Below are 27,078 nucleotides of genomic sequence, written 5' to 3'. Positions count from 1 at the left end.
ATCTTTCAGAAGCTATGGCACATACCTTGAGGGGAGAATCCCCGCCAATGTAGACAAAGAGTACGTCGTGCCGTCCCATAACGTGTTCAAACATCTGCTTGCTGGGGAGCGGGCGGACTGCTGGCCTAGAGTAACACACACACACACACAGGTAGGCAGTCCTTCAGTTACACTCCTCCAGCAGCAATATGGAGATGCATTGCTAAAAGGCCAAAGTGCTTAAGTTGAAAGGTAACTCTATGGTCAAAAATGTACTTTTCCCGTACATTGGGCAACTCCAATCAACTCCAATCGCCAGAGTTCAGCAGTTTATACAGCTGTCTTCAATAAGGCACAGTTCAATCTATATGTGCCTAGTGCCATCTAGTGGACACTGAAAACTAGCAGTGAAATTTAAAACAACAAATGTAAATGTTGTCCCACAAGTTTCTCACAAATGTAATTCTTTGGCGTAGCATCATACACATTTTCCAAGCAGAAGCTCCTCTGTTGCCCTCTCAGACAGCAGTCCAGTAAAGCAATAGCCTGGCAGCTCAAACTCATAAGGGTTGTCTTTGTTGTGAGCCTCAAAGACAGGAAGGAAAATGCATTTGGGTGAGCTCCTGCCCACCTTATTCTGTGGTATCTACATCAATCATCACAAATAATTGCTTTTTTAAACGAAGTCTCCAGTTTTCACTGTCATATAATGATACAACCAATTATATTCACTGTGTAAGTGAATACACAGTGTACACTGAGTAATACTGTAAATTGAAAGGCCAACAGCATACGCACACAGTACACGTGTTTACTTACACACAGTGTACCTTTTTGCACTGTATGAAGAGATAAAACTCCCAACCTCATGAACATTACCACACTACAAGGGGACCAAGTCAAAAATATGGCAAGAAGCTACACAAAAAAATGGTAGTTAGTGTAATGAACCGTTGGGTGGAGTGGGATGTTCTCGACAAGTCCACACCACAACTTGCTTGATGAGTAGCAATCAGGAAACAAGGAGCAGGCTCAACCCACACTGCCATCACAACGAGGCAGTGCCATTATGCCTCCATCACCATCACCTGCACACTCCAAATTTTCTCTCCCTCATTCGCCAGTCCCTGCTGCTGTGATGGGAGGTGTCAGTGGCGTCAGAGGCTGGGGCTGTAGCTCTCTGGAATTCCTGGCCACCACCTGGGCTAAGCTGGAGGAGACTGACTCAGTGGGCTGGGACTGTGCTCCTGACTACTGCAACGTCCGCAGTTTTACGACCAAGGGGAGCCACGCGACATTCCATCTTAGCTCAGAGTTTGAGGTCTGTATTCACACATTAAAGTGAGAAAGAACAGCTTTAATGGAAAGACTACATCTATTTGTCCATTTGCATATGCAATTTGCTAAGAAATCCATTCTGGGATTTCAGGAAAAGTACATAACTTAAAGTTGTAACTTGTAAACACAAAAGCATATCAAGATAGAGTGCTTTCTTTTGTTGAAATGTAAATATCTACTAGAGGTAAAGAACAGTACATTTTAAATTTACAGTTAAGTTACCCATCATACTGATGGGAGACTCTGGCATCAAATGTAAAAAGGCACAGACCTTTCTAATGTTGCCCTGCCATTGCAGTGAAGTGCACTTAAGTTTCAAACACCATATAATACGTACAGAAACAGAGGGCTGGAGGGTTTTTCATATCTTTCTAATATCCTTCTACAGCTGTATTCAGTGTTTTGTTTTCTAGTTTTTGCATATTGAAGAAGTGAACCCATCAAAGAACAACTAAAAACCTTTGCATTATTTTAAGAGAGGGAAGGTTCCTCGATCAAGCTGTTTGAGTTGCCAGCACCGATTTGCTTTTGCCTCATCTCACCTTTGCTTAATGAATGCCAACTGTTCTAAGGCACCTGTAAAACTGACATGTTCGCTATCAACAGTAACTACTCATAAGCAGACTGCCATGTTATGCATTTCCTGGACTGACCATGTGTTTGTTATACTGCTTAAACTCTGCACTGACAGCCTGCGTGCATCCGATAAGAAGGTAATGTTTACTTGGCAAGCTAGCTTACCACAGAAGAGTCTGCTTCACAAACAAATAAAATGGTGTAGTGGAAAAGTTTTCCCTCATTGTATTAAGTTGTTTTCATAAATTGTCTTTGTTCTTGTTTTATTATTTTTATGATACCTGCAAAGCACTTCATGCTACTATACAGTATGAAAGGCTCTATAAAAATAAGCAACCAACGGTATGCATCAACAAGAGGGTGCAGCGTTATGATGCTGTGTGCCAAAGCGAAAGACTGGTTTCCAGAGTTAAGTATCCTGTACTATGTATCTGTCATCTGGGAGTTCAAAGAATAATTACAAAGTGGGTTAAATAATTCCTCCTAGGCTTTGTTAGCCAATACTCCCATAACAATGCTTAATCATTCACTGCAGCATGATTCAGTGTTAGCGTTGAGCTTAGTGAATAAAGATGGCCTTGATGCAACTACATAAATAGGGCATACTGTCTGATGAATGCATTACCAGAATATTCTACAGCATCCTCTCACTATCTCACAATGAAGCAACTGACTTGGGATCAGAGAACACATAAAATCAATGCAAACAATCTGGAAACACGTGCTGGTTTTCATATCAATACTGCAAGGACTTGCATGATGTGCAGGATACTTATGCCACGATTTGTTTTTTTTGTTTTTTTTTTGCTGTTCTTCCTCCACTACAGGATTTTAAATGTTTTGTATGTTACTCTGGATAATAAGTAAAAAATAAATTATAAAATAATTACAAATTAAATACAGCCATGGGTTACTTTGTTCCTGATTTTTTTTTTTACTTTTTTCCCTCTGCACTATATTTTTTGTTTTCATATAGCTCATGACATATATATTATGAAAATGGAGGTCCTCCCTGTACACCACCTAACAACGTATATGATGCTGTTCACGCTACAACAGGCTTACTAGATAACGTTTAAAATCGGTTAAAACAATGTTTCAACCCTAATTTGAATCTCTACAATACAATCCCAGTAAACATCTCAAGAAAGGGTAACTCAAATGGATATATGACCTTTTGGAGACATGTTGTAATCAACAGCCAGTGCAAGGCTGAATCCCAAGCAAGCTTGTCTGAATAATGGCTAATGGGAGCTAAGGGAAAACCAAGAGCAGTAGAACCCATGGGTCTCAGGAACCTATCGCTGCACAGACCCAGCCCTGGTTTGGTTAATGCCAAGTCATGCGCGCTGTGGTGCTGTATTCCCTAACGAAGAGATCAAAGGCCCTCAGGGAACAGGGACGGGGTAATAAGGGAGGAACGCGGGACAGAGCAATGTCTCGAAGAACAGGAGATGCCAGTCAAACTCCCTTACCCTGCGACTCTGTTGGCAAATTCAATGATGTCATCCTTGGTCCTGGGCCCCTTGTAGTTGTAGGAAAGTTCCCCCTTTAACCTAAGCCAGAAAGAAAAGAGAAAATGAGACTCCAGGGAAGGAGAGAGAGGGGCAACAGTAAAGGGAGCAATAAGCATGTCGATCGAAGGGAGTGGCGCGACTCACTACAGCGCGCCTTGACACGTGCCATACAAACCACACAGCTCGTGTCCTCCTCAGAAACTCATTAAAAATGCACTTGGATGTGTGAGGTTCGCCTCGCTGTTCATACATCACCAGACATAGTCCTACGCCAACTGAGGAGAAACTGTAGCCTGCTGCCCAGCATGCAGCACTCAGTATGCAAGCCATAGGCCAGAACAAACCTCCAAGTGGCTTGTATTCCACAGTCACAGCGGCTGGCCAAAGCTGTCTACTGGGCCAGAGCCCAGTGTAACACAGTTATGCATGACCGGACACTGGAGGGAGAAGTAAGGAAGGGTGCTCCAGCCATCGGTTCTCTAAGGGAAGAGCACTGCGTTGCCATGACCAGACCCCAACGGCTTACAAATACATCAAGGACCATTTACTAAGGTTACAGAGTACACAGCAGCCTATTCTAATGAACAGAGATGAACATGGAAGCCTTCCTCCTAGGCTTTGTTTGGTAATACTCCCATGACAATGCTTCATCACTCACTGCAGCATGGTTCAGCACTGAATATGGAGCTACTCATAAGTGTTGTGCTTAGTGGATAAAAATGGCCTTGCTGCAGCTACATAAATAGGGCATTCTGTCTAATGAATGCATTTCAGGATATTCTACAGAGTCCATTGAGAATCGGTCAGTGCTAACAATGAAGCAACTGACTTGGAAACAGAATTCATGAAATCACTGCAAACAATCTGCAGAAAAGTGTATGGCTTTTTTATATCAATTCAAAAGGTATTTGCTGCAATTCCTGTTGGTTACGCCAGGGATTGCTGCGTACTTCCTTGTGATCATTATTTTACGGCTCTGTAAGGCACCCTGAATAATACATAAATGATAAAATGAATTAAGCTTAAATCTGACTGTATTACTCAGATCTGCTTTCCTCTGTATAAATAAATTTAACACGTAAATCCCAGTGGAGCCAGCTGCAGAGTACCATGGAGACAGGGGAAGCCCAGGTCCTTTAACGGCCTACATCTGAGGTTAAGGCTGTATCATATCTACTAGTGAGATGTTTCTTCAGCAGCTTCACTTTAGCCTAAACATACCAGTACAGAATCAGAAGTGTTATTGGGCAATTTGTTCATGATAATCTGAACAAATGGAATGAGCAAGAAGGCAATATGACTGAAACAAGTGTTGTGCTTATTTAAAAGCAACAACACTATAGTTTTAAATAATTTTACAACTGGGTCATGTGGTGATAAAACTGACAAAAATAATTATGTAACAGAGTATTATGATTTAGAAAGTACTTACAGTTTTATTGTGGGGTAGCCTCGTACGCCAAACTCTGAAGCAACACCTTGGAAAGATTTAACAAAATTCAGTGTACAGACTGAACATAAATCAACATAAAAATTGTGAACCACACTGACAAGCACCAAGAGGAAAAAGAGACATGGGGTGTCTCTGTAAGGGGCTTATGAGTGGTCATCATGAAAGGACTCAGGAATGCACAATCTGGAATAATCCAAGATACTGCTGCTCAAGACAAAGTGACCCTCATTATCTCCCAGGTGATATAACTGAATTAAGAGATTTCCACGGGGAAATCTCACAGAAGAGGACATGCACAGCTACTTAGCAAAGACATAAGCCAATTGTACATTCCCTATTAGAGGGATTTATGCTATTGTAAGAACCACAGCCACGCTCTTGGGAGGTAATTTGAGTCCCTCCAGGAATGTCTTCAGGTTTCCATGCAAGCCTCATCCTGTCTGAATGCCAGCAACAGTCCTAACTAGACACCACTGATCAAAATATTCTGCCTTGTGATGAGGCCTCTGCAATGCACATTTGCAAGTGACTGGGTAATCATTATCTACGATGAGACAATCTCATTTACTGCAGGAGCAGATCTCACTGGGCTCACCTGAACAGATCATTTAGATGTGGTTAGAGTACTTAAAGGTGAGACTTTTTATCTTAATAAAAATAAACTTCAAACTCCTGCAAGCCTCTAAACATAAAAAAAGAGTCCGGCAAAGACACTGAACAGGGACTCTTTCCGAAATGATACTATGGATATTTCAAAGATCAAACACGTTACTGTTCTATGTCAAACCCTGATTTACCAGAGTATGCCGTGGCGTCCATCTTGCCAACACGGACTGGTGATCCAGAGCTCCTCAGCTCAGCTCCGACTTCATGCCACACAGGCTCCAGTTTCTTGCAGTACCCACACCAAGGTGCATAGAACTGCAACAGACAACACACTGATGCTGAATACAAACAAGCTTTCTTGCAGTTCAATATGTCTAGATGACTGCTGCTGTAGAGTACCATTTTGCATCTGGATCTGTGTGGTCATGCTTTACGTCAATGCACAAGTGTCATTCCTTTGCACATGTCTACATCTGGTCGTTGGTGTGCGCTTGGAAACTCCCGTCTGCATTTGTCCTGTGTCTGTTCTTGTGTGTCATGCATCTGTCTGTTTGACTGTCAGCCTATTTCTTTGGTCAGACGAGCAGCCCCAGACGACAGATTAAGCTGATCTCAGATGGGTGGCTGGATCCAAAGGGCCTTGTCTGTGACACTGGAATAAACCCTGCATGCATGACTTCTCTTTTCCTAAATACACAGTAGAGCCTCCAGTCATTTCCGTTAGGGATGAACTGAGCTATCAAAGCACTGGTATTCAGGTCCAGACAGCTGGATCATCAGTACATTTATATACAGTACTTACATCCACCAGCCAAACATCATCCATCCTGCTGTCTTTGAATCTGCGGTGGAAAAAGAATATATGCAATGACAAATTGCAATATCAACTATCCAACAAACTTGCAGATCCAATTTAATATTTGCATGATATGAGCTGCATTCATATAAAGTAGAGAAACCTTAAAATAACTTCCAGACCTCCTATGCCAAATTGTTTTGACAACTGTGAGAAATACAGTTCAACTGTCACACTCGGTCATGTGGAAAGAAGCACATGAATTAAGACAGACGTTCACATACATATTGTGCATTGCTATCTGACCTGAGTATTGGCCTTGCAAATGCATAAACTACAAAGCCTTACCTCTATCTGTCTAAGCGCTGTTGAAAATAGTCTTTTTGCCATTGTATCAGATCAGATGGATTACATCAATTTGACCGCTGCTGGAATAAAAAGCGATCTAACAGCAGAGTGCGCTTTTGACATTGTGACATTTTATGCGATTTTTATGTTTGTATGTCTGCATGTAAATACGTATTTTGTAGATAGTACTGACCCCCCTCATGACACAAGAAATGAACACCGAAAAGTGAGCTAGCTAATGTTAGCCATATCTCTCAAACGAGGCAAGATGCTGATACAAAACACAGGTATATCAAAAAGGCTGAGGCACTTGCCGGTGCTGCACATGCACTTCTTCCTGATAAGGTAGCCTTTTAAAGTAAGTGTCCACAATGTGTCTCACACATACCCCATCCTCTGTGAAGTTATTCGATAGTATCACAGAAGCCAGCAAATGACACGCAATTAAGCAATAATTGTCGTTAATAACTCAGAATGATCTACTTACGTGTCATCGAGATCTTCAACAAAGGCAAACACCGCTGAACTCAACAGAACCACTGCATTAAAACAATGACATATGATAAATACTCGAGTTGCATTAAAACTCATTCAGGAGATATAAAATACTAGCTAGCTGGACAGGCACGTTGATTATTGCAAAGCTAGCTAAATAGCTCGCTAGCTTGTCCAGGAAAGAACCCCTTGAGATGCAAGCAACCAGCTAACGTTCGCATAGAATGTGATGTAAAATGTATTAACAGGACATAAACTCGCAACGGTATTAGAGTTGCTACTGATAAGTGCAGACTGTTACACATTAATGAGGAATATTAAACTAAAAGTTTGTACCTGCATAAATCAAACTGGGTTTCACTTCTGCCATCTTTCCGTGTGGAAACACCAAGCAGGAAACACAAAAAGTAAAAGGGGCCTTAGTGAGCATGCGCCGGAAAACGCGACGTTTACGGGCAGGCTGAGGTGACGCTTCCATGCGGGCTATAGATCCCTCAGTGAATGGTGGTGTTAAATACGATTATAACGTTTGCTTTTTTAAAAAAAAAAAATGCTTTACAATGAATGACTGAAACTTCGCCGACCTAGTTCTTAATAAAATAACTAAAAACACGCTTCTGTGGCCCCCGCGAATGTATGCAGTAATGCCTTAAAAGCTGAGCCGTCAAAGTTCATACATTTTACTGTATGTTCGTTTTAAAACAATAAATAATGGCGATAGTTTCTACTACAGCTACAAGTAGGCTACTACTACTGCATTGCTACCTCTACTACTGATGATTATAATGATGGTGGAGATAAATTATGAAAGTGATAGATGTAATTATGTAATAACCATTTATTGTTATATATTGTCATGTGTATTGTTTATTTATTGATATAACAATTCATTTTAAATAGCTGAATCATGGAATTTCCGTGAGAATGTCTGAAATAAGTCACTAATGTAAAAAAGAATCACTTTCCCCAAAGTTTCCCCACTTTACCATTTGCCAGTGACTATTGTGCTGTGAAGTTGAGATTTATGTTAATTTAGGTTAGGAATTGAGGTTTAAACAATAAATTTAATTTGACACCGCACATTGGCTTGTGCAGTGCACACAGCCCATAGATCTCAACTATTTCTGTAGCAGGAGAGGAAAATCTCAGGCATGAAGAATGCTCCATTGTGAATGAAGAAACCAGAATAAAATGTAGCCTACTGCACAGAATGTCCTAGCTGTGAAACAAAATCTGCCATCAGTTTTTTGAGTCACACCTATTGTACCCTCTTTCAGGTAAAGTTTGTTGGAGTGGCTGATCTGAAGACCCTGGTACAGTCCCCACCAGTGCCTCAGACCAGGAGATGGTATGGCAGTGTGAGTGGTAGTGACCTCTTGTGTTTACCAGGTAGAATGTAGGGCACTGCTGTTACACCCTCAATAATGTGGTTTTCCTGTACCCTCAGCAAACTCAAACTCCACTTTGTCATGAAAGAAATGTCATGTCATGGGGTACTGTTGTACTGTAGGTTTCTGGATCTCTCTTGCACTGCTCCATTGTTAAATCCAGTTAGTAAATCCCATTAATGGTTGCAATGGTTATATTAGTCTCGCCAATACCTAATAGTTTCATTCCATGTTTCTGCTCTGAATGACAAGTATTTCCCTGTACTTTACAAGGAATTTCAAAGTGAAAAGACAAATGACACTGGCCATTGCCAGTGTACCAGTTGTAGAGGAGCATTCAGCATGAGAGGGCATTCAAATGGACACTTACAGTGTGGTTATAATAATAGGTGTTTTATTTATCAAATTTGTTTTAGTCTTGTAAGTTATGCATTTTGGATGTGTATGTGTGTGTGTGTGTGTGTGTGTGTGTGTGTGTGTGTGTGTGTGTGTTGTTAGGAAATGCTTGAAATCCTCAAAGGACAACAACAAGTTGAGCAACCAACAATAAGTAAAGCAGTTTAAGATCTCACTGTCAGTTTGAAGAAAATAAGAATAATCACATTAACCACAAGGTGGCACTGTTACATAAATACGATTTAATTCAATCTAAGTAGTACGTTTATTATAGATTGCAACAGTTTGAGCCAAGTATTATGTTTGTTTGATTGGTTGGTTGTACACACACTTTTTGTACATTATAGAAAATACAAACTGATAAAGTGTTGTGAAAACATGAAACATAAAGCATCCCTCAACTCAAGAGATTCAAACTTCTTCTCCCAGTTATAAGTAAATATCTTTAAATAAATCTAATTTTTGGCAATGAAATGGAAATTTTCATCATGTTCCCATCAGAAACATTTTATTATCAAAATGTAATTATTATCCAATCTAAATTATGATCCAGCCGCACAGTTTTGTCTAACTTCTTTCTTGCAAAGTTTGAGTTCTGCTAAAATGTGTATGAGACTCTGTTCAAATGTTCAGTTACTGTGACAGAACTGTGCAATTAAGGAGGAAAGGTTCAATGATACCTCAATAATCACATCATTTCATTACAAGTTACTTTTAATCGATATGTTACATGTTAATAATTGATGACAACTATTGAGCAGTTTTATTATGCATTTACACAAGCAGTAACACTGAGCTGCTATGTTTAAATGTTCACTACCATTATGGATGTAAAAAAAAGTCCATTCCACACATAGACAGGTCCATTCTATGAATATACTGTACACTGCACAAAGTTTTCTTGTTGACTACAGGCATAGAAGCAGAGAATCTTGAAAACAGAACATTTACCTTAATGAACAGAGAAGGTTTTTGTTTCAGATGTATCGATAATGTAACTACAAAAATAAATATCTTTCCCATTATATTAAATTACAATTTTAGTGTAAAAATCTTTCAGGTAATTTATTCTATTTGCCTATTATTAACCATAAGCTCTTATGGTACAGGGCTCCATGTCTGAATCCATATTACTTGAGTCAGATAGAGTTGGATAAGAATTCCAAGTCACAATCAAGTCACACCTGATAACCGAGCAATCCAGCTCATCTTTGGCATGACTAGCTGTCACAAATACAGACTGAACTGAGATACCGTGAAAGGCCTAATTCATCAATCATAACAAAGCAGCATGTACAAAGAACCTCAGGAGAAGAAGCATGTTTTGTACTGATATCACTCACAACCAAAGAACATGAAGGCAACAGACAGCATTTGAATTAATTCAGAACAAAATATCTCCAAACAGATTTTCTGATATATTTTACATATTCTAGGATGTGGTGTGTTCTACATGCAGGCAACTGTCAAAAAGAAAAGAGGGAGAATGAGCCAGAGAAAAACACACAAAGGAATCTTTTCACATCCTGAAAAAAGAACAGCTCTTTCTCACGGGTGAGCAGCAGACATGACTGCTTTACTAAACAGACCTGCTGAGGATGGGTGCAGGGCTCCGGTGCCAAGTATCTGAGTGTGCTAAGAAAGCTGCCCAGAAAGAAGAGCTTATTCAGGAAGGCAGACCCTTCAGTTGAGACACTATGCAGATGGAGTACACACATGCTGCAGGTGAAGAGCAGACTCTGAGGAAGCCTCGAGCACAGAAACCCTCCAAGTTAAACACTTATCACTTATACATATTCCAGCAAGAACCTGCCTGAACCAATGACTGACTGTGACGTGGGATGAGACATATGGGCTTTCAGCTAATAAACACTAACATAGTCATTTCAATTTATGAGCATACAGACTAGGGGCTGTATCCAATCTAACCACTGTGTGCTTTGTCCTTAACTTTGAGTGACACATTTAAAGAAATGTTATGTTTCTTCATCATTTTTCAATAACTTCACTAGCAGCAAAATCATAACTGTGTATAAAAATAAGGGCAAAAAATTAAACACTATCATACATTCCACAGTCAAAGTTCAGGATAAACCAAAAAATTAACCACTTCCCACTTCTACTCAAATTGGGTTTGTTCCAGTTATCATTACATTCTTAAACATCAATAGCTCCCTTTTCCATTTTGGAGAGATGTTTCTGTAAATAAATCAATATGCATATTTGCTTGTTTGCCACACAAAGCTAGCGAATGCTTTCTACAGATAAAGAAAGAGCTTCTCCTTTACCCATTGAAGCAAGTGTAATAATCCTACACTGGCATCACCGTCATCTTGTCTGGCTTCAGGGAAGCTTTTGCATAATAAACCAACTCTCACAAAAGCCAAAGCCCTATTCAGCCCCCACTACAGATACAGCAGAAGCAGCACTTTGACAACAACACAAAAATCTTACACAATACTTATCAAGTTAAGGAAGTGCAGTTTGGGATTTTTAAAACAAGTATCTGAATTTGAAGTTTGCTATGTTTGATTAGTCTTGGTTATCTGTGAGACAGCACAGGAAAGCAGAACTATCTTTATGACCTGACGGAGAGGAATCCAGGCAGTCTCTTCCAATGACACTCTTCTCAAGAGTAATTAGGCCGCACTCAGAGGGGAGAAAGGATCAAATGATGATAGCGGTAAGAGAGAGGCCACACTGTATGTCAAGTCATCCTTCACACCATGTTGACATTCCAAATTATGCAATGGCACTGGCAATGGTTCCTGGAGCACCAGCCCCACAAGCATGTGGAGCCCCACATAGTCCACATCCAATTTCCATGATGGAAAGGAGAATCCTGAGGAAGAATGAAAGTTGCTAGGTGGCAGCATCTTTTCACGTACTTAATTAGTAACGCTCATTGTACATCCTTGCTGTTGTGCATTACAACGTGTGTTATAAAATTGTCTGTGGAGGACGCTGTATTAAGTTACACGGTGATTTTTTTAACACCAAACCTATCGTGAGGCTTTTTGAAATAAAATGCAGGTGAGCACTGCCCTGAGGAACGCATGCCAGTCTTTTCTTCCACCGATGTCCAAACTGGACTATGTGAACAGGATTGGAGCTGGAAGTGCTGTTCTGGGAAAGCAGCTTAACACAGAGGCAAAGAGCCACAGAGGGATGCTATGTACGCACACATGTATGTGTTTCCTTGTAGAGATGAGGCACATTGGTGACATGGAGAACAGGCAGGTGGTCCATCCTTTTGTGGCACAGATGGAATGGGCTCATGAACACTGTTCATCTTGTGGACCACAGTCTCTACACAGCCAGAGAGCCATTCTTCTCTGATTTGCAGCAACAACCCCAAAATGACAAGTAATGCTTCTGCAGTGGCATCGATGTTTGCACAGCTTCTGTATGCACCTGGGACGGCAGCTGGCCTCAATATTTGTTTCTGCTCTCAGGTAAGGACGTTGCCTGCACGTGTCACTCGAGGATATCGGTCTCAAAGGGTACCAGGTGGTAGTAAGACAAGTTGGTGACATATGCCTCGTCAACACTGTTGTCGGGCTCCCCAGTCAGAAAGTTCCCATCGTTCTCAAACCTGGAATGGTTCAAACAAAACATTTCAATGTATACATTGGACATAATGCAATACTTCAAATTGAACGCCATTTATTCTCAAGCCTAGTACTCTTAAGACAATGAACAAAAGGTGAAAAACACAGAAGTCACCAAATTTACACAAAATATAAAGCTTCATAAGACCAAAGCACCAATCATGTTGCACAGCCCATATAGTGAATTACATTCTCTTTTTTTGAAGTGTGACACCTTCTTGTGAACACATGTAGCTGTAATACTGGGAAGGCAGATTGATATTAGGGGTTTCAATTACACTCCAAGGACTATGAGTGTGCTCGGCATGCACCCCCTGCATCCGATCACACCCAGGGAAGGAGGTGCCATTCTGAGCCACTTCCTGTGAACACAGGACCCTGGGAACAGACTGCATTCCAAGAATCCCAGCCACACACATCACATGCAATATGGTTTGTTGGGATTAGCAACACGTTTATAGATGACGCTTAGATGAACGTGGTCAACCATGAGTGGGACATTAAAAGCTTAAGTAACGCTGCAGTCCAAATTAATCGGCTTTTTTCAGAGGAGCTGCACACGTTGCATTCCCTTCAACTACTCAATTTAATGCTGTACAAATTCAAGTGATTAAAAGAAATTTGGTTAAATTAATAATGGTTAAGAGCAGTACTGCGTAATCATAATACAGCCAGACCACAAGCAGAGAGTTCCCTCCCTCCCCAATCCCATGCGAGAAACTGGTGAGCATGTCCCTTTTCTATACAGCATCCTTTTCATGCTATCCTACTGCCTCACCCTATTTTGAGAATCACTTGTATTTTCTCTCATGACTCACTCAATTTCCTCATCAGGTGTCACTAATTTTGCTTTGTCAAATTTACAATGTACAATGTTTCTCTGTGTATATAAATTGTATTCTGTAGAAATGCGGAGTACGACAATTTTGATTTTCTGATAAACAATTTGATTTTGTTAGTTAATTCTTTGAACACAAATGCACCTTCTTTAAATCCAGGCTTTTATTATGAGTATTTCTCTCTTTTTTTGCTATCACTATCAGGAATTAATAATTGAATTAATAATAACATTGCCTGTAGCTAACAAACCAGCTAGTACCATGGATGAATATAATGTGAAATATAAATTAGTAAAGTGTAAAGTCACAGTATCTGAGCCCATGATAAATGTATCTATTACAAATGATAATATATTAATAAACAGGTACAACATTGAATTAATATATGTATTCAATCATCAATTACGAATTCAGAATGACTGATAAACAACTCACGGATGTTCTGCTGAGTCTGTGGATGAAGGTCTCTCCTTTTCGTGAGCCAGACTTTCATCATATACAATGGTCTCCGTGTTAGCCAAACAGAACCCATTGGATCTCATGATCTCTGTGAAAGCACATCTGTCAAAATCACTTTGAACCTTTTGGTAGTACATTCTGAAATTTTTACATTCAAGAAATGTGAAATAAATGTAAATATATACAAATATATAAGAGTCAATTAAGACATCTGAAAATTGTATGACTAAAAACCAAAGGAATTTTGCCCTTGGGTCTCAGAATAATAATGGCAGATCACAGGCAGACTGTGTCACATTATACCTGATATCTTCACTGGACTCTGGAAGCATGGCTGGATCTTGTGAACGTTGTCATTTTTAAGCACCTGATCCAACGGAGATCGCTCAAAGAACGTCAGAACCACCTCTGACCTAGAATACTAATTACCACCAGCACATATCACTCACATCATACTGTGATGGTTGTGACTTGGATTAGATTAGACAGAGGGACTAACCTTCCAGGGCATGTTGATGGCATTCTTCAGTAGTCTCTCCACTTCATTCAGACGGACCTCAATGTCACTGGCTTCTTTAATCCTTACCAGCCCTGTTGAATCATGAATGCACAATCATTAGCATTATATTTAATTATGGTTTCACACACCAGAAGACATCCTGGTCTTGACTGTGTAGCCTATACCAGAGCAAATCTATGTAAAACTATGATTAGGCTACAGTCTTTCCCAGTCTACACTAAAAGCATTTGAAAATTGAAAAACACCACCTCCTAAAACAGCAAAGGGCCTGCTTTCTCATTGTGTGTGTGTGTGTGTCAAGTATATTATATCACAATGTTTTGGTTCCATCTGAAAACTACAGCATGAACCCGTGACATAATTTTGCAATCGGAGTCAACACCCAACAGTCACCATTCAAACTATACAGGCAAGCCTTGACCTTCCCAGCCCAAACTTTATCCAAGTCCAAAGGTCTCAGACAAAAGGTTCAGTGCAGTGAGCCCAATTCATGGGCCAAAATAGTTGCCACAAGGAAAAAAGAGAGTAGCAGGAAAAAGGTAGCTAAATAACCTTTTCATTCACAATGTACTTTGGCATCTCTCTATTTAATGCATTTTTTTAAAATCTGGGCATTTACTGAGCCTAATCACATAATAACAGCTATAGTAACCTATGCACAACAGACACATGCACAGAGTTGTGCATAGGTTAATATAGATAAACTAATTCTAAGTGACTAAACTAAGTGATAAAGTGTACCCACACCACTCTGTCTTATTAAAACAACCATCTTTCATATTCTGTTCTTTCAGGAAAGCAGAGGGTTTCCGGACGCCCTCATTAAACAGATCTTTCAAAAGATGGAACACACTATATACGAACTTTACTGATTGTATATCCCACATTTTACCCAGTAGCCTTCTTTTTTGGGATTATCGGAAACGCCGCATCACCGCAACATTTTGGGGAAGGCCCTTTTCTATTCCAACATGACTGTGCCCCAGTGCACAAAGCAAGGACTATAAAGACATGGTTTGATGAGTTCGGTGTGGAAGAACTTGACTGGCCCGCACAGAGCCCTGACCTCAACCCCATCGAGCACCTTTGGGATGAACTGGAATGGAGATCGCGAGCCAGGCCTTCTCATCCAGCATCAGTGCCTGACCTCATAAAAGCTCTACAGAATGCATGGGCACAAATTCCCACAGAAACACTCCAAAATCTTGTGGAAAGCCTTCCAAGAAGAGTGGAAGCTGTTATAGCTGTAAAAGGGGGACCAACTCCATATTAAAGTATATTGAATACAATGTCATTACAGTCCCTGTTGGTGTAATGGTCAGGCGTCCGAATACTTTTGTCCATATAGTGTGTGTGTGTATATATATATGTATATGAAATTGAAATATATAAATATGTATTGAAATTAGTTTCTTAGACAAATGTAAATACTGTGTGTGCATTTAAGTACTGTGTGTATATGTGTATATACATGGTATATACAGGTATTAATTAAACATGCCTTTCTTCCCAGAAATGAAGATCTTTGGCCTTTCAATGTGTCGTGGAAGACTGTCTACAAATTTCTGGCAGAAAGCTGGTGGTACTGTATTCCACCCCTCTTTTAACGTATTAGTAAGCTACACTGTTGAAGAGGGCCGCCTTGGCCATGTCCTAAGTCAGTTCAGCCCGAAGATGTTCTGTTGGGTTGAGGTCAGAGTCTCTACTGGCCACTGCAATGTTCCAGTGTTATTCCCTTCACACCCAGAGTGGTCACACCCGTAGTCACACCCAATTTTCTGCAATCAAATGGGGTTTCCCGTGTCTTTTGGTAGGACAGTGTATACATAATTTATATACAAACGTATTAACAAATCATCAAAGCAGTAGAAATGAGAAGTTAACAAATGTTAACGTTGAGTGTTAACAGACGTTGTGCTTGAGCAGTGGAGCAAGCCATTAAAAAAATAAATAAATGACGAAAATAACAGCCATCTCCTCCCACATCTGAAAGCATGCCTGTTCTGTTGTAATGAGGTCATGTTTTCTGATGCAACTTATACCCCCACAGAACTGCACTCTAGGCCACTTATAGAAAGGGCACGCTCCACAGCAAGGCTGATGTAACAGGTCTCATCAGATTACAACAGGTTTGTGATGGTGACATCACCCTCGTAGTGAGGAGGGATTTAGTGATTAAAACATAATTAAATCGTCTTCAGGGTGTTTAGGGGTACACTTGGGGATGTTTCTCATTTAGTTGAGTTTGGTTAAACTATATATGCGCTTGAATATGCCCTTATAAAAAGTCAATTAGGACTGACTGCCTACAGAATTTTGCAATTAACTGGCATATAGCTATAATAAACTGTTTGTACTTTCAAGATGTCAACAGTAAATCTCAGCATGGTAATTATTCACAGGCTATTGTTTTCAAATTATTTTTTGCACAATTACAGCAAACTGGTATCATGGCTTAAACATCAAACTTTGATGTTTTTTGAAGTTGAGGGAAACATATGTGATGTCTGCAGTGTGCGAAATACCCGGAGGCAGTCGGGGGGTCCCCCCTACCTATACCTGCCAACATTTAGGTTTCAATATATGGGAGGTTTTTTCGGCGTGGGGGGGGGAGGTTGGATAGTAAATACATAAGTAAATAAATAATTGTATGTAGTGTGTGGATTGTGTGTGTAGACTGTGTTTCACAGACGATCTGACAACTTGGGTAACATCAGACAAACATACAAATTGTCATCCGTGTATGACAATTATTCATAATAAAGTTGCCATGCAAATTACGGGAGTTTCCCAGGAAAAACACCTGCGCACGTCTTTTGACCACAACTCTTGAATCATTGCAATGAAAAGCAAATACGTTAATATTATTGTGTTTAATTTTCTTACAAAGTGGGATGTAATGTCAGTGCGGAAATTTGCTGTGATTTCAGAACCGGATTACTTGACAATGCTTTGTCGCACAGAGAGACATCTAGTATCATCGGAAAGGGTAAGTGTGTGACTAACAGCATCATTACAAAGTTCTGGTTCCGCTCTTTCTTGTGATATGTGTTCCATATTTATGCAATGACAAGTTCATGAGTAATTCAAACAAGAGTAATGGGTGTGGAGATGGATGCAGAGCTGTATGCAGATTGTAACTATGATTACATTTGATGTAAATTCAAAATAATTTTTCTCGCCAACACTTTGTCGCATAGACAAGCGTCTGGCATCGTTAGTGATGAATACTTCGTAAGCAATTCACCCAAGAAGAAGGGATGTGAATTTGGACACAGGCTGCGTCTGTCAGGCTTTAAGGGTTGACATTTTTAGTGACAATTGCAAGTGACAAATAATTTTTTAAAGATTTTTCCAGTGACCCCCCCAATATTTTGCTGTTGAGGCTTTCAGAGGGTCTCAAGTGTCAATCAAGGGGTCTCGGACCCCCCCGAGACCCCCCCATATTTTGCACCCTGGATGTCTGGTGCTGTGTTGAATGTGAAGAAAAACATGACATGGCATTTGAAGATTTGAACACAGAATCTAGGAAATATGATTCAACAATGCTAATACTACTGTACTGTAGAGCAATGATTTTGTTTTTTACAATTCTTGTATTTGATGCCATGTTAAAGTAACATATTTCCAAAATCATATATTATGATATAATACAGTTCCACACAATCATACTATTGTACAATAATGTATTATTGCATGACTACCTCATGTATGTCAACGTTTCTAAAATATTCGCATGGTATTTGTGAGTACAGTAAAAGACACTGTTGCATCAAATCTTGTTTACCCTTTAAAACATCAAATATTGACAAATACTGAGCTTTGAATGTCCCGTATTGACGTTTCCCTCCATCTGAAAAGATGTCAAATATTTACATTTGACCACAGTTTAGTGAAAGACATGTGCGTCAGTTTTTTTGAAAAGTGCTGGTTTGACGTGTTCACACCTTTTTAACGTGGTGGGGACGAAATGGACCACGACAAAAAAATGGTGGGGACATGTCCCCAGCGTCCCCAGCATCCCCAGCATAAATGACGCCTTATGGTGAAAGACATTGTTAAATCTGTACAATGAAGATAATTTTACAGACCTGATTGTTCACTTCCAAAACGATCAAATTATAGTCATTTTACAGACTCTATTGTGGATGTGTGTGTGTGTGTGTGGGTGAAAAAAATTTGAAAAAAAATTCAAAATATTTAAAATAATAAGCGAATGAAATTTAAAACCACACATCACCATAAACTATTCAGATGGACGTGTTGTTGGTTTTGGGGGGGGGGGCCTGTAAAAATTATGTTCCCAACTCTGTCAATCAGTGCCATTACCCTTCCCAGTGATAATATTTTACAGAGAAAAGCAACATGCTTAACTGAGAACATGAACTTTCTGAGCACTTTCTTCTGAGACAGTGACAAGATCATACATTACACTATTGGTACACTGATTTTCTTTGCAAATGGGCCAACTATGATGACATCAGTTTACTTAGGTTTGGGGTTTTTCCTTTCTGATTCAGACTTGAATCTGTTTACATCATACATGACAACGTTGGCATCCATGGTTATCTTCCAGTCCTCATCTGAGACATATCACTCTTTCATAAATGGAGGCCCTATCTGCTTTTCCTGACCTCTTTGGAGTAAAACAGCCCCGTGTGCAAACATGCCCCTTGGACACAGGGCAGGTCCACTGCAAGGCAAATTCACAAAGCCAGAAAACAACCGCAGATCGATCATTCTGTGCCTACCTTAAGCTATTCACAGTCCACTGGGATGCTGTGTGGTGTGGCTCACACGCTCCTGTTCTCCTCTACTACGTGCTGAGACTACAACCACACCAGCCTGGTCTCCAAAATAAGTGTCACTGTCAGTATCAACACAGACCACCATCATCTTATTAACATGTTGACTGTGATGATCTCTGTGTAAAACTATTACTGGAGTCCATACATTAAAATGAAAAGCACGTTTGACAAGTAACACGTTAGTTCTGTCAGGGTAGATATTTCAGAGTTCAAAAATAACAACCCCACTAGAGCAGACAGAAACATGAATTTAAAATAATCATAAATTATTTGTTTGATCTCTACATTGTCTTTAGTTTTATTTTATATTTATGTTAAGTAGTGTCATCTAAAGAAAGCATGAAAAACTTAAGGCGCGTATTCTTCTCTGGAAACAGTTCAGGCTTCTTCCTATAGGAACTGTCGATATGGGGCATGACTGTGAGATCCTGCTGAAGCAAGTATCTGCATTCTGACAGTCCTCAGAATTTTGCAGTGGGTGTGCACTTGAGATTGTTTAGATGCTGAATTGTTATTACTATTTCAGTGGCCCTCCTTAATGAAAACTTCCTGATTCCTGCATTGGTAAGCCACACTTTTACTATTTCTGTGGAAAAGCTGCTGCCATGTAATTCTGACATATGAATAACCATCAGCAAATGGTGGTTACCAGATAGTTCATGATTTTCAGGAACTGCATTAAGGATTTATACATGTTTCAATCAGAAGCTGGAAAGCATCTTCCAACACAATTTTGGACATTGTTATCCAGAGGTAGTACAGTCTAAGCCAAATGGCAGTCATGTCAATAGTCTACATTATGTTTTGAAAGTCAGCTCTCTAAGTTTGAATCTCATGTCAAGGGCACATCATTATTAATTCTCTATTCTGTGCTGGTGGAAATTCTAAACTTGTGGAGTGTAGTTGTGACTTCATAATCCAAACTGGGGCAGTGTGTTGTCATATTCTTTGATAGCTGTCCTTCCCTACTTTAGGTTTATAAGCGGTAACAAGCAGGCAAGTCACTGTGCAGCAAAGTCACCAATTGAGGTCAGGAGCAGGAAGACGAGCAACACCCTATCATTGCCACATTGTTGCTACACCATTTATTTCAATGGTCTTCTCTGTTAACAGATCAGACACAGTAATGTGTCATCCTACACAAGCAGATTACAAACTTGGTTAATGGTTGATGTCAACCAGTATCAAGTCACTGTTTACCCGTTTAGCATAAAGGCTGACTCCTCCTATATAATACACCAGTGGGAGTTACTGAGGTAAAACCATGTCAATGAGACCATCACAACACGTACTGCTCTAATGGGGTCTGAGGAAGGGCACGATTCAACTGGATGATCACAGTACTACAGAAACTACAGAAGCACATACACTTCTGTAACCACACACTTGCACAAGAGGGCAGACTGATGCTTACACACTTGATATGCAATGTTTGCACAAATAGTCACACATGGACATTAAGGCTAAGTTAACAGAGGACTTTTAAATGCTTCATAGTTCTGATTTTTTGCAGATGCGATAATGGCCAGATTTATTTTATTTATTTATTTTTTTTTTACCTGATGTGACCACAGTAACTATGAGTTATGGTCTGCATAACTAAAATGTCATATCTGCCACAGAATATATTATTGTTTTGTTGAGCACAACAGAACTCATATATATTTCCATTGAAAGTTGAAATATTCCCATGTCTGCATTTCTGATGGGTATTAGATAACACTGTAGTTGCTTTGGAAAGACCATGGCAGTGATGTTGTCATTACAGCGAGCTTTCATACTTTCTTTTTTTGGACAGAAGCCAATGTGTGAATTCAGCATTCAGTGTCACAGTAGCATCTGGTCCTCAGCGCAGAGGTTTTTTGCTCTAAATCTCAACGTTAAGAGCTCCCATGTTTCAGTCTTTTCTTTCAATAAAGGTAGCAGTAATTCATGATAGAGGAAATATCAGACAGGCCCACAGTCCCACATTGCCTAATTAGTTTGGAAGCAATTAATGGATTGCATAAATAAGTTTGCAATTACCATGGCATCAAGTCCACCTAATGTGCTATTGGATATTGAGTTCCTCCAACCAGTGATTTCTGCTATAAGACTTGTCTGGGCCTGGGTAGCCACCAGTCTTTATGTTGGAACTGAGTTTGCTTTTTGAAGTGCAGCACCTTGTGCTGTTAATTACAGGCCACAGAAATGCTTTACAGCAAAGAGGTTTAGTATTACACACACACATGCGCTGAATCTGTCTATCTCTGATATTTCTCCTTTCAGAACATATTACATATTGATTCATTTCATAGATTCAGCAGTTTCATTGCAGTCATCCTGCTAGACACTTACTGTGCTCATCTTTATAAAGTACATAGCGCAACAACAATAGCTTGGTCGCACCCACTGATCAAAACCAATTCCTTTCAGTTGCAGTTCAGGGGCCAGGTGCTGTGAGTAATTAACAGCGGAAAACTAGATCTTTCAGATAAGAGAATCTGTGCCTTATGCCACTGCAAGGAAGCCATGCGACGCTCATGAATATGAAGACCCATATCATGTTCCAAGTAGTCACAGGTATTTCACTGTTCACTGTTACCCTTCCATTGTGAAATACTGTGCCATCAGCTGTAGAGAACATCATCATGAGAACATCCCCATGCTTTATGCATTTCTAGTATCACCGCAAATCTAACTGTAAACACAAACACACACATACACAGTATTGTCAGCCCTTAGCAGCATAGGAAAAGCAAACTGAACCATATACGTGCTCTATTCAAATTATTGACATAAATACATATTTAGCATCTTGCTAAAACAAACTGTCTAAATATATTTAGTGGTGGGCGACACTAACCCACTTTTGGATAGTTTCATGTTTGCTAAGTCTTGCAGTACTGTCACCTCTTATATTCTGGGAAGGGTCTCATTTCATCAGACCCATTCTAGGTTATGATGTGCTGCTGCAAAAGAAATCAATATAAAAAAATGTAGCCGCAGAGCCCATTAATGAAAATAAGAAGGCTTGTGTTAAAAAAGGATTATTGCTAGAATCACTGTCAATATACGCTGTTACTTCTGATGCTATTCAATGATTGATAAAGGCACATTTATAATTGCACGCCAAAGCATACATAAACCATGATTTGGCTGCAGTTCCACTGTTTTTAGATTTTGGCAGTTTTATTTTCCAACAAAACAAACAATTTGCCTTCAATGAGCTGACTGCTCATAGGAATTACACAATTCTGATTCTGACACAATTTCATTTGCATGTTGGACATTGAAATTCATCATGAAAACTACGTTCTGTTGTCAGAGAAGTAGATGGGTAGCATTTAACTGATGCGAAAACATACAATCCCGTGATTTTTTTTGCCTGTAAGTGAAACATCAATAGGTGATTGGCTAGAATTTCAGTGCAATATGTGAAATGCCTCTGAATCTTTCATGACCAGAATCCCTGCCCAGTTTAATGTAATTCATTCATTTTCACAGTAATCCTCAAGGACACTCCATCTTCGATGACAGCTGAAATCTCGTTGTGGTTGCCGATGACCTGCTGCAGCAAATCGCTTCAAACTATCAGCCACTCTAACATTGTTTAGAGTCCTTACTGGTGCTCACTACTTTTTTCCCTTCTTAACACCTAAAAGGCTTCATGAATTTTTCTGTGTCCAACTGTTACATTTACCCAGACTGTACTATTTTTCTTCTAATATTGTTTCATGAATATGGTACATGAACTCTAACTCCACCTTGGCCTCCTGCTGTTCCCATAAGAGGACTTTGTTGATCTGCAGCGCTCTTTCAGTGTATCCATACACATAACCATAAGGTTGGAGGCATGAATCCTCAGTGGGGCATTGTATGTTTACTCTTGAACACGGTGCTTAACCTGAATTGCCTCAGTAAAGTGCCCAGCTGAATAAATATATGCCCAATCTATGCCTTGTAATTCCCCATAATGAAGGGCATCTGCTCAGTAAACACATGTAATACTCCCCAAACTGTCCCGCCTGTCTTTCTCATAGCCACACTCATCGCTCATTCATTTGTTGCTCTCATGTTCGGCAGCAGCACTGTTCCGTGAATGTCCAGCATGCCTACGTTCTTGGCTCACACACTGTGCAGGCAGGCCACTGAGGAGGGAGGGGAGCTTAAGTTAGGAAGCGGGTCTTTAATTCAGCCTGATGCATCACCTTCTCCCAATCATGCCAGGCCCAAACTGCACGCTGCCCTGCTGTCCCATTCCTTAGGTAGCACACAGACACTGGGAAACAAGCTGCCCCTACAGTAGAGGCGAGAAAGGAGTGAATCTCAGTCTGTGAGCTCAGACACAGCCCTCAGGGCAGTTGCAATCAGACAGATGCAAATTAAGTATCGACTCCTTGATGAGAACAAAAAAAAAAAAACTATGATGGGAAAAGATTTAAACTGTTGTCCATCAGACCACTGACACAATTATACACACTAGCACCCTGGCAGACTTCAATCTGTGTTGCAACAGGGGCCTGTAAGTGTGAAGTGGTCTGCTGTGGCAAACAGCATGTGACAGATTAGGGGAACTGAGAAAGCAACAAATGGAGTGAGACATCTCTATAAGCATTTGCTTCACACCTATCCTGTGCAGCTGCAGGGCCCAAGTCTTGGCTGGTTGTTTCAGAAGACACAGGAAGGCAGCAGAGCCAAACAGATGGCATTGAAACAGTGCCATGTGGTCACAGGCATGGCACCCTCTAGGACCTCTGCCAGCTAGCAGCCACTGCATGGCAACGCTGGAGCTGCAGTGTGGATGTTGGAGCATACAGCCCTGCACCACATGGTCATGTGTTTGAGTCCCTGGTGGGACACTGCTATTTTTCCCCATAAAGAAGTTAACTTGCATATAGAGAGTGACTGTTTTGAGGCCAAGCCCTGAATATAGCTCCACTGCATGATTACAGAGAAGAGCTGGACTTCAACGCTGATGCAGAGAGATATGCATGTGTTGATGTGAGAGTGCCAGCAAGCATCTTTGCATTTTCTCTACATGACACAGTTATTAATGCATATTCCAATGGACCCTTTCAGTGAAGAAGCACAACAGCGTGGGTCTCCATTTGAGATATCTCATCTCCAGCTCTAAATGCAGTAGAATTATTACTGGCCCACTCAGCAAATACATTTTTGTTGAATAATTTACAGCCAATTAGATTATGGTCAGTGTAAATACAACATACTTATCAATCAAAAACACAGAAAGTAATAATTAGTTTAGCCAAATCAATTCCAGCACAACTTTGTAAAACATAACACAATGAATGCTAATAACTGTGGTCCCTGGAAGCTTAACGCTGCTAATTTTCACTAAAAGTGTAAAGTCCGAGACACAGTCGACCACACTGCTTTTTCTAATTTCTGATTAGAGGATTCAACTGTAGGAACAATTGTCTCATTAATCAGTTTCGTTTACTTTTCAGTCAGAAAAGGAGTGCTGTTGGAACACTGCCTCTGTCAATTGTTAGTTGTTCTATTTGATCATTTATTTATTTATTTATAAATATTTGCATACACCAGTCTGTGAATGAACTGAACTTGCTTTGAGTAATTGGTGGGGACATAGAATGCCACAGTACAAAAACAGAACAAATATTCGAATGGCTGAATTATTACATTCATTTATCTGAATATGGCGACCAGCAAGCCCTGTAGAACAGCGGCTTTTTCAACTGTGGTGCGGTTTATTGTCGAAAGGCTCCAGTTATGTGTTTTATGATGGAATGCTAGACTGTTTTCAGCTGATAGGATGCGACACTAAATTAAATTACAGCTAAAATACTCCACTACGACAGTTGGCAGTGCTGTAATGCTTCAAATCTGCATGCTACAGAGTGATAAGACCAAATAAATAGGGATCGTGCTTTTGTAATTATAAAAAATGGATAAGAAAGGTCATCTGTCCAAGGGTCTGTCGTTTCGGGTCGTGGATGTGGCATTAAACAGCGCTTCAATGACAGTTCTGCGTTCACGTGAAGTTTCTCAAAATATTTAATTTAAAACTACCATGGGTTTACGCGAAAATGCGACAGGGGGCGACATACGGTCTTTCTATGAAGAGGTTCTCGAAAGTAGGACTGGAACCCATTGTGAGTAAGTGTAGCACCCGAGACTGACAAGTGGAGGTAGTGCCGTATGTTGTTGGCTGCAGGAGAATTTTTTTTAAAGTAACTCAGGATTTTAAGTTTAGTTAGAGGTTTACTCAGGATTTTAAGGTTAGTCTGCTCTGAAGTTGGCCTATTATTCAATATGTTAAACAGCATCTTGACAAAGGAAACAAGTCAAGACACTTATTTCGTTACCTATACGTCCGCTGTAACCGAAGCTCTTAATAATATCAACAATATCAATATCAGAGTTATCACATCATTTTATGTTATGATTTTTCAAAAACTACTGTCTTTTGTATGATTTTATTTGTTTATTGAAATTAGTTTGATCTGTTGCAATAGCCTATGCAATGTAACAAAAACTACCACTATGGTTTCATTAATTCAGTTTAATACCATAATTATCGTGTAGCAATGTAGCAACTAGAAATGTATGCCGTTAAAAAGTTAGGTTCCATCAGATTGCTCACATACGGGCATACACGGCCATACAACGTGTATATAATTTAAATAAATATCTCAAATGCACGCTGTCCTTGTAAAACGCAGGCTACAAACCTTCGATGAGGGGCGACTTGGAGAAGTCTCTTCTGTCCTCGGGAAAGGATTGCACAAGCCTCTTAAATAGCCTTCCCAAATCAGAATAACTCCGATGCAAGTATAAAATGTTTCTGTCCGACCACTCAGCCCTAATCTCAAAGAACTGCTCTTCCTCTCCTCGTTGGCTGATAATCAGCCGCCGGATACCGTTCACCCAACAATCTTTGACAAACATGTTCACCAGCGACGTGCCCTCGAAAACCGCCGATGCCATTCCGTCGCATTTAGTCCAGCATTCTCTAGCCTACTCAAGAACCTTGGCGCTCCTGTCAAGTTTTCCGAAGGAGCTGAGCAGCCTTGTCCGCCCCGATCCAGAAATACCAAGTTATTGCACAAAAATATATTATTTCTTCTTGACGCATACCACTGGTGAAACGCTCAGTTCCTCGTTTTAAACTTCTGACGTTGCTCTGTTACAAAGGTCTCGAAATGTTACTCGTCTGTATCTGCTGCTCACTACAGTGCATACGCAATTTTAAACGTGGCAATGACACAGACCGGGAGAGGGTAGGACCAAGAAAACAACAAAGACACTTGCCAACCCTCATTCAACGAGGATGTGACCATTTTCCACAGAAATTCGGTTTTTTTTTTTTTTTTTTTTTTGAAAAATAAATAAATAAATAAAGTCATACAAAAATCCCAAGTCCCTCTACCGTAAATGCATGTCAAACATTTAGAGCAATGTAACAGAAAAGTGAAATCTCCAGATCCGTTTTCACGTGTCCCCCATTATGTTAAAGCGTCGTGCACAGTAAATTTAACATTGTTATATATATACTCTTAGAGAGTTGATTTTAACACCGTTTCGGATAATATATGGTCCCATTCCAAATAGAGTAAAAATTACTCTTACGATAGTGTTGATTTTCAAGTGTAGGTTTAACACTGACTAGTGTTGAAAAATAACACTTCTAGTGTTACTTAAGTCACTGATGAGTGTAGTTTTAATTTAACACCAACGGTTGATCAACACTATTAGTGGTGTTTCCACTCTCTCTGCTAACTCTGTTTCAGTGTTAAAGCTAAATTATTCCCATCAGTGTTACCTGCTTGTTCAGTGTTGCTTCTACTCTAATTTTACTTCAGTACGTTAATTAAATACTTGGTTGAAGTGTCAAATAAAGCTCGTTTTTCACTTGTTCAAACAATTTATTAGCAATGTAGTGCACACATTGTCAAGTACAAAAGTACGAAAAAGATTCCACATTT

At 40.0% G+C, this 27,078-nt stretch overlaps 2 protein-coding genes across 2 annotated transcripts in view; both read right to left on the bottom strand.

Annotated features, from left to right (window-relative positions):
- Positions 1-7,478, bottom strand: part of LOC118772880 (protein disulfide-isomerase TMX3-like) — a 33,937-nt gene extending 26,459 nt beyond the window's left edge. The window contains exons 1-7 of the mRNA XM_036521527.1: positions 7,445-7,478; positions 7,101-7,152; positions 6,272-6,311; positions 5,661-5,784; positions 4,843-4,888; positions 3,369-3,449; positions 26-125 (exon numbers count right to left, since the gene is read on the bottom strand). Of these exons, the coding sequence (XP_036377420.1) occupies positions 26-125; positions 3,369-3,449; positions 4,843-4,888; positions 5,661-5,784; positions 6,272-6,311; positions 7,101-7,152; positions 7,445-7,478 (477 nt within the window). The remainder of the gene's footprint in view (positions 1-25; positions 126-3,368; positions 3,450-4,842; positions 4,889-5,660; positions 5,785-6,271; positions 6,312-7,100; positions 7,153-7,444) is intronic.
- A 2,488-nt stretch (positions 7,479-9,966) lies between these two features.
- On the bottom strand, positions 9,967-26,301 carry LOC118772907 (PX domain-containing protein 1-like). The gene is made up of 5 exons (XM_036521566.1): positions 25,825-26,301; positions 14,301-14,392; positions 14,105-14,222; positions 13,778-13,889; positions 9,967-12,487 (listed from the first exon to the last, which is right to left on the bottom strand). The coding sequence occupies exons 1-5, from the start codon at positions 26,078-26,080 to the stop codon at positions 12,370-12,372; spliced, it is 696 nt and encodes a 231-aa protein (XP_036377459.1). The 5' UTR covers positions 26,081-26,301; the 3' UTR covers positions 9,967-12,369.
- Between the last annotated feature and the right edge of the window lie 777 nt (positions 26,302-27,078).

Source organism: Megalops cyprinoides, chromosome 2 (genome assembly GCF_013368585.1).
Source record: "Megalops cyprinoides isolate fMegCyp1 chromosome 2, fMegCyp1.pri, whole genome shotgun sequence".
Taxonomy (NCBI): Eukaryota; Metazoa; Chordata; class Actinopteri; order Elopiformes; family Megalopidae; genus Megalops; species Megalops cyprinoides.
Note: the sequence above shows the minus strand (reverse complement) of the source record. Positions and strands in the feature narration are given on the sequence as shown.

What these genes read in the sequence shown, in the direction of transcription:
- LOC118772907 (XM_036521566.1), bottom strand. Translation starts at nt 26,080, where the DNA reads ATGGCATCGGCGGTTTTCGAGGGCACGTCGCTGGTGAACATGTTTGTC. An exon ending in CCATCAACATGCCCTGGAAG is followed by an intron (nt 14,223 to 14,300) that starts GTTAGTCCCTCT and finishes GGTGGTAATTAG; the next exon opens with TATTCTAGGTCAGAGGTGGT. An exon ending in ACAGACTCAGCAGAACATCC is followed by an intron (nt 12,488 to 13,777) that starts GTGAGTTGTTTA and finishes GAACCATTCCAG; the next exon opens with GTTTGAGAACGATGGGAACT.